Source organism: Hylaeus anthracinus, unplaced genomic scaffold (genome assembly GCF_026225885.1).
Source record: "Hylaeus anthracinus isolate JK02 unplaced genomic scaffold, UHH_iyHylAnth1.0_haploid 12002, whole genome shotgun sequence".
In the NCBI taxonomy this organism is placed as follows: domain Eukaryota; kingdom Metazoa; phylum Arthropoda; class Insecta; order Hymenoptera; family Colletidae; genus Hylaeus; species Hylaeus anthracinus.
Genome location: NW_026534349.1, coordinates 1,977,882 through 1,985,979, shown reverse-complemented (window position 1 = coordinate 1,985,979; position 8,098 = coordinate 1,977,882). Strand labels below are relative to the sequence as shown.

Genomic DNA, 8,098 nt, shown 5'->3' with positions numbered 1-8,098 from the left:
TAAAATTAACGTACACGATTGCCATGCCCCCACTTGAGTTTCTGTAAATACAATAAATGTGAAACTGAATGCCGCGTACAAACTCTGTTCGATCGCAGATAGCTTTTTAAATAACGTTTATTACGCGTTGGCAAATCCTGAAATGAAAACGTATACACTGTGTAATTTCCGTTGGCACTTAGTGCACGGTGTGCTGTAATGGCAATGCATCTATAAATGAACTTTAAGAAACTTTGTGCAACGATTGTTCGTTTTAAGATTAGGCGCAACATTTGTTATTTTTAATTATCGAACAAATGTGTCGTTCGAGAGAGTGTCATCTTTGTATTATTATACATATATACTATATATAAATATTTCGTTATACGTACAGATATATGTATACATATACACTTCGTTAGAAGAAATATAGAAAGTCTATGTAAATAACAGAACATTGTGATGTGGATATCTCGTTGAATCGAAGCCCACATTGGGTATAATTTTACATGAATATACATAAAGAGATCTACATAATTAATGATTGTGAAATGTCGCACATCACGATAAGAAAATAATAAGTCTATTTGAATGTAAACCGCGTTCGAGTCGAAGCTTCCCGATTGTTCAGAAATCTATGTGTATAGCTGAAACCTTTGCTGAATTACGCATTTACATGAACTTGCAAATCACTTTAATCGGTGTTACTTATACTTAATGCTGTCTAGATTAAACGATTCAACGAACGAACATCAATGACGCAAATTCAAAGTTTAACGTGCGAATACTAAGATCTACGTTACATGGAACTTGTCAGGCCACACAGAACGCGACTGTGACTATTTCTAGTGTAGTATCAGATAAATCATGTGGTAACAAAACATTAGTAGCATAAGCCTTCGACTTTGTATCATTGCATTACCAGAAATTAAATAAAAAACGGGTGTCATAGTCAACTTACACAAAAACTGAACTGGTTTCACTTTCCCGTTCTTGTGAATCCTCATACAATATAGATACACGTATAACATGTGGAACTAACGAATCGAATTATTCCAGACAATTTTTTTTTTGTTTTCGTGGGGGAAATATTCGAAAACCATCCCCGACCTTTTTGAGAAGATGCAGATCCTACCCGATAAACCCACCACGGTGTTCTATTACGAGGAACAAGTTTAATTTTTTTATTAAGATAATATGGAAAAATCACAAAATACAAAGTTAAACTATAGCATAGTCAAACAGATTCTATAATCAATAAAATATTTTTTTCAATTAACAATTGTTACTGTGGCTAAATATTTTATGAACACTTTGTTACAAATAGTGTGCACTTAAGGTGCTTTTTAACCCTTAATAAGCGTGCCATGTCCTTCTCATGTATAATATTGGTGTAAACAACAGCTCGTGTTTTATGTGTTATAGGCGTGACCTGTTTCATTCATATAACAATTATTACATACTAATTCATGTTTACTAACATACTATGAACGGTATGAATTATTAATCATTAGTCAATTTTAATGTTGATTATATTACCTTTCAATGACGTATGAAGGTTAACGTATCGTTACTTATCTGTATGACATAATTGTAAGTTTTTGGTATTTGTACAGTTTGTAAAAATTGCACGCCTATTCTCAATCTGCCATTACTGTGGTAAATACTATTAAAAAAGAGTAATCCAACTTCGTTTATTAAAAATACGTAATCGTAGTTACAAGGTAACACATTTCCATCCACTATGAACGTTTTAGAAAATATATTTTCATTTTCCTGAAATCAAGATACTCAAATATTTTACCTGCAGGAGCTCTAGATTTTGAATCAAATCCTCTGCAACAAAATTTCTGACATGTGAAAATTCTTTTTTACACAATGGACAGCCTCGTTGCGCTTGTATCAGAGAGTTCATGCAAGGCTGACAAATAGCATGACCAGTTTTGCATTGAAATATATGGGACGAAGGAATATCTGGACATACTGGACAATGGATTAACTCTTCTAAAATATTCTCCCACTCCTGTACACACAAGCAACATAAACATATTTAAACAGTGGTATATATTAAAACATAAATAAATATACCGAATACCCATATAAGTACAATAGACGTCTGTACAAAGCGATAAATATTTTCGCGTAGTATGAAATCATATTATATGTATATTACATAGCACGTTGTACGAAAATTGTGTAAAACAAATAAAGTCGTCGTATCATATCTTCAAGACACTGTAGGTATTTACATCGTAAGAGTCAATTGTAACCGATGTTAAACTACTGTGTTACAAGAAAATGTCACTTAAAACTTAGATAATTTAATTTGTAATTAATATTTCGAATAAATATTTATTTAATATATACGAATGGATAATTAGTAGTTTAATAATTTATAATAAATAAACAAAAATACTTTTGTTTCGTCCATCGTAACAAGATATCACAAGGCACACAGAACTGTAGATAACCTTTTTATTTTTTCGGGTATTTCCTGAAGATTTCCGAAAGCGTGTAAAACTTTACACCGTTAAAATACTATACACTGGAAATTATATTACTAGACCAGAAAGAGAAGTTTATTGGTTCGCTCGTTCTAGAACTGGTTATTAATTTACGTCAAATGTGCTCAACTTTAAATACTCGTAATTCTTAAACCGTTGGATTCCTAACATTAAAACTTACATTTTTGTAAGTATACAAAAATGTGAATAATTTTTAGTGCCCAGAAGTAAAGTTCAGCCATCAGCGCCATCGGTGGAAAAACGTCCAAGTTTTTAGAGAAACTCTGACTTGACCTCAGCGACAGTTGCGGAAAAAACAGGAAGCTTCCAGACAAGAATAGATAGATCCTTGTCCCTCCGATGATACTGTGACATAGAGAGAGATACATATTTACCATACATACTCCACTACAAACTTGGACGTTTCGACGTTAGATGGCGGGTCGGTGAACTTTGTCTTTGTCTTTGGTTATTTCTCTTTTTCCTTTAATGTCTTTTATTTTTTTTTTCATTGCTTTTATCTTATGCCATATAGGCTTTTCGATACTCATATTTGTTAGCCAGCCCTAACCCAACAGTCAAATTATGGTTTTACAATTATAATTTCCCAAGCAACATAACAACACAAGATTGATCTGACTATGTTTACGATAACGACGATTGAGCAGTAAAAAATTTGAAATAAATTGTAATTAGATATTATTTTCCTCTTCGTGCTTCTTATTGATTCAATTTTCTCAATGTAAAGGCTTCAGAATTGTCTATAACTCAAGGCGTTCAACGAAATCATACCTTGAAGGCTAAGCCTTCAAAAAGAATGAATACTTTTTATTTCAAAGGGCTTTAGAATAGACATAAAGTGAAATTTTACCCTCGAATCAATAGAAAACTAAATTCCATGTGATTTACAATTGTTCTGGAAATATCATTTACCTCTGAAGAAATGTTGTCTTTAATCGATACCTCTATTTGCATAAAAACAGTATGCAAACAGTTATCATTTTTCGCTATCTATGGCCGTTGCCGTCGTCGAAATTTCAGACATTTTGTGTAACGAAAGTTGCCATCCTGAGCCCGTCTATTCGCTTACGTTTGCTCAGCGATAAATTAGCAGATAAGATGCATTATTGTATAATGCGCCGAAGAAGTTCTATTGTATTTTAGCGTGCTTCTGTTTTCTTCGAACGTCGTATACACTTTCGTTTTAATTACTTTGAAATGCACCGGTCTTAACTGAGCAAATCTTTGGATATGCATAGCGACTCGCCTGGCGAGGAGCACGATAAAAGGCAGGCTCTCGATGGTTTCAATCTCAGTTTCGAAAGAAGTGCCATGAAGTTACCAATCATTTTAAATTTCCTGTCATGAAGTTGTTAATCATTTTACCGTTCTTGGCGCTCGCGAGTTCTTCTTGCCCAGAACTGCGGGTCGAGACACCCTTGGGTGGCGTTATTGGCTCCTATAAGATCTCTCACTATGGTAGGAAGTACAAGGCTTTCGAAGGTATACCCTACGCGCAGCCTCCTCTGGGGAAACTTCGATTCCAAGTACGTGGAAAAATTCAATTTATATCAGAGATGGTGAACTGCGTGAAAACAAATTCCAAGAAAAAGTCAGGAACTCGTGTCACGCGACAATCGAGTATATATGTTGCGCGATATAACGTTTTACATAATATTCTTGTTTTTCTTAACGAATATTTTGATTTCAACGACTTCTTAGCCCCCCAAACCGGTCCAAAAATGGTCACAGGATCTTCCAGCGACGAAAAAGGGCTCGGAGTGCACCCAGTACCACATGCTTCAGAAAAATGGAGATAAGGTCTCAGGTTGCGAGGACTGTTTGTACTTGAACATCTACGTACCGCCTAGAAACAACGAGGAGATGCTGTTGCCAGTAATGCTCTGGATCCACGATGGGGCGTTTCAATATGGCAGCGGAAACAACGTGAACGAGAGGTTGTTGATGGATCGCGATGTCGTGTTAGTCGCCATCAATTATCGTTTGGGACCTTTCGGTAAGGAAAATGATCGTCGTGGAATTCTGAAGACGTACTCTTCGTGATCTGCCAATCGCGAAATGAATTTAAGGTTTCCTCAGTACGGGGGACCGTGTGGTACCTGGAAACATGGGACTGAAGGACCAGACTATGGCTTTGCGTTTCGTGTCGAACAACATTAAATATTTCGGTGGCGATCCTGAGAGCGTCACTATTTTTGGCTTGAACGCGGGAGCTGCAAGCGTCCAGTATCATTATTTGTCGCCTTTGAGCGCTGGACTCTTCCAACGTACGTTGCCACCATTTTCTATTAAATGTCTAGCTGATCCAAGTGTCGAGCACTAATGCATTTAAAGTTGACGGACCTTGGTTTAGCGTTTCATCGTTCTTCTTTGCATTTTTTGGGTTAACATTTAACTCTTGACGTAGTTTCGAAGTTACGCTATCTTTTTCGTCGTATTTATCGCGTAGGTGGTTTGTCGATAAGCGGCGTAGCTCTGGACCCCTGGCCCCAAACGGAGCGTGCACCTGAGAAAGCCAAGAAGCTGGGCGCTTTGATGGGGTGTCCCACGAAGAACTCAACTAAAATGATCTCCTGCTTACGAGAACGCCCACCGCGACTTATCGCTCAGGCTGTTCACGATTTCATGGTACTACTCGCAATATTTTCTATTTTTATGTTTTACTTATGCGGGACGTTGAACAGAAAGGTTCAGAATCTGAAGAGAGTACCCGTTAAAAAAGGGCTCGTATCCAATTACGTAGAAAGTGATATTCGAGTACCGATCCGCGCCTCTCATATCGAAAAAGATGGAGTCAAACGTGAATTCGAATCTCCGTGCCATATGTTTCGTTCGGACTCCTATAGCATTGTTTTTGATCAGTAATTTACGGTTACAATTCTTCTTCATCGCGTGAAAGCTCTCTTCCGAGGTCGGTTCTTCGTGACAAACTTTGATTTAACAGGCCTGGCTGTACAATCCCATCACGCCATTCGGGCCAGTCATCGAGAAGCAAAAGTGTCCCCGTCCCTTCATTCGCGATTCTCCGATCGAGATCATCAACAGAGGCGAGGCGCTAGACGTCCCGTGGATCTCTGGCGTCGTCGCCGAGGAGGGATTATATACCGCTGCAGGTTTAATATCGCGCAATAAACGACTTCCCTCTTATCTTAGCTCTTTCGTGAAACAGACGTCGTGTTTTCGCAGAATTCGTCGACAACAGGAAGCTACTGAAGGAGTTGAACGACGATTGGGACAAGATAGCGCCGTCTTTGTTGGACTTTAACGATACCGTTTCGTTGAGTCAGCAGAAGAATGTCTCGGAGATGGCTCGAAAGCATTACTTGGGATCCAAAAGCATCAATAGCCTGACGGACAAGCACGTGGTGCAGATGATTGGCGATCGGTTGTTTAAGGTCGATTTTGAGAAAGCTGTTAGGCTCCAGGCGAAGATCAACAGAAGTCCTGTGTGGACTTATTATTATACGTACAGGGCGAAGTATAGTCAAAGCGAGGCGTTGAGCGGAAGTACCAAGGATTTCGGTAATTTTCTGAGAATTTTTTAAGATTGTGCAAAAATAACACTCGTCTCAATGGGATTGGCGTGTCGTTAGGTGTCTGCCAAGGCGACGACGTAGCGCTTATCCTTGGTACGAAGATGTCGAGCACCACGAGAGCTCTGGACGTGCACATGCAGCAGTTTCTGCTGGACTTTTACACGTCCTACGCTATCCATGGGCAAGTATATTCAATTGATGCTTCTAGAAGAAATAAGTTAAAATTACAGGGTAGAATTGATTCGCACGAAACTGTTCCTTCCCTAGCTTTGCTATGAATTTTGAGATGTTCTGTATATTCTGATTTTTGTCACACTTTTCATGACACGTGTGATGCAATTATTTTAGAGAACCTAGGATCAGTAGCGTTACGTGGAAGAAACTGGATCCAGATGAAGAGAAGTTCTATTACTTGCACATAAAAAATCCGAAGAACGCGAAGATGGCCAGCGACAATAACTTCGCGGAGAAGAAGTTTTGGGAATCGATCAATTTCAACGAGAACAAGTTGCCGAAATCGTAAAGCAGTGGGGTCAATCTTGACACTAGAACTACCAACCTAGTCAGTTTTATTCAAATAGAACGGATATTATATTGATAGATGGAATTGCTCCTTTTTGCTTTTTAATTTCAAAAACTTAGTAGTATTCCGAACACCAATACATTGTCCTCGATAGTTCAAGTGTTAAGTGGAACAACAGCTGTTAACCAGACAAGAATTTAACAGTGCAAAAGATGTATATATAAATAAAAACTCTGACTCACCGACTCATCAACGCCCTGGTTAAATCCTTGAACCTAGAAAGCTGAAATTTTGCACAGAGGTGTCATTTATGATGTGTCCAAGGAATAAGAAAAGACAAATTTTCGCCAAATGAGATAAACGAGTAACTTTTCACGAAATTTTTCTCCAGGATTCGTTCGAGCAATAACGAAACAATAGAATATATTTACACTCGTAAATCACGAGCCATTATTTATCGTCCTCGTTATCTGTAAGACTCTGACGTTTTCTGAGTAACGGCTTGCTTTGATTAAGCCTTTAACATGAGTTGTACACACAACTAACGTGCGGATAATTGTCCCGATAAGAATCCACCCGACTGCTATCAGCTTTCGGTTCGCTCAAAAATCTCAAACGTGTGTCTGTCGTGCAAGAAGGATGATCACCGAAATAAACGGGAGGCGTGACATACAAAATCATTTATTCATATAAAAGGACACTTTATACTAGCACGTACTGTCAAAAAACTAGCCTACTTCCGTACAGTCGGGACCACCGAGAGATATTCCCGGCTCGCTCGTTTCTTTATGTATCACATATTATTATACGCGGCAAACGATAACGTATTATGCTGAGAACGATTAATTGTCATTGTGGTCGCAGGTCGAATTGAAAATAAAAAAATAAGAATAAATAAAAACATAACCGAGAAATTCATCACGAGCATTGTGTTGAGTATATTCGCGTACTGAGCGCCGTGTTCGATTTCGCTATTCACAGCATGATCAATTTTAATCCACTCGGCTATCTCTGCTGCTCCGTTGGTCGTTAAATTAATTACCCGAAGGACACTGTTTGCTCGAAGACTATTGGCACCAGATAAAAATTGGTCATTCTGTGCATAAATATCGTGCGTATCTTTTTTTTTTTATCTTTTGTTTATGTATATATATATATATATATATATATATATAAAATGGCGTCAATCGCGTCGAAGAATGCCGCCCCGTCGCGTGTAAAGCATTCGAACAACGATTAGGCATTCCACCGACACCGACATCCACCCGCCATCGTTATTTAATTACATGCATCGTCCTATGTATTCACCATAATTAATATACCTTACTTTAGAGTTACATGTATTATCATATAAACGTACCGTTCGTGTAACATTCGATACTCGATTACTTTCAGTACACTATACGCTATGAGTGATTGTGGATATTAAGATAAATACTAGGCTCGACTAATTACTAGGATTGTTAGCTTGGGAAGAACCGATTCGATTTGTGGAAGCGCCGAGTATGCGATCAATCGATCGAGCTCGGTAGCGC

At 38.1% G+C, this 8,098-nt stretch overlaps 1 protein-coding gene and 1 long non-coding RNA gene across 2 annotated transcripts; one reads left to right on the top strand and one right to left on the bottom strand.

The window, feature by feature from the left end:
* Window positions 1-1,153: 1,153 nt before the first annotated feature.
* On the bottom strand, window positions 1,154-1,755 carry LOC128891573 (uncharacterized). The gene is made up of 2 exons (XR_008460861.1): window positions 1,519-1,755; window positions 1,154-1,411 (listed from the first exon to the last, which is right to left on the bottom strand). It is a non-coding gene; the product is annotated as an uncharacterized LOC128891573 (long non-coding RNA).
* A 2,023-nt stretch (window positions 1,756-3,778) lies between these two features.
* Window positions 3,779-7,724, top strand: LOC128891560 (venom carboxylesterase-6-like). Its single transcript, XM_054151134.1, has 8 exons — window positions 3,779-4,030; window positions 4,206-4,500; window positions 4,574-4,771; window positions 4,954-5,132; window positions 5,449-5,617; window positions 5,691-6,026; window positions 6,098-6,221; window positions 6,389-7,724. The coding sequence occupies exons 1-8, from the start codon at window positions 3,848-3,850 to the stop codon at window positions 6,561-6,563; spliced, it is 1,659 nt and encodes a 552-aa protein (XP_054007109.1). The 5' UTR covers window positions 3,779-3,847; the 3' UTR covers window positions 6,564-7,724.
* Window positions 7,725-8,098: the final 374 nt, after the last annotated feature.

Bases quoted from the DNA above. Each gene is read 5' to 3' on its own strand.
- LOC128891560 (XM_054151134.1), top strand. From the start codon at position 3,848: ATGAAGTTGTTAATCATTTTACCGTTCTTGGCGCTCGCGAGTTCTTCT. The intron at 4,501-4,573 runs GTAAGGAAAATG...AATGAATTTAAG, and splicing joins TTATCGTTTGGGACCTTTCG to GTTTCCTCAGTACGGGGGAC. The intron at 4,772-4,953 runs GTACGTTGCCAC...TTTATCGCGTAG, and splicing joins GAGCGCTGGACTCTTCCAAC to GTGGTTTGTCGATAAGCGGC.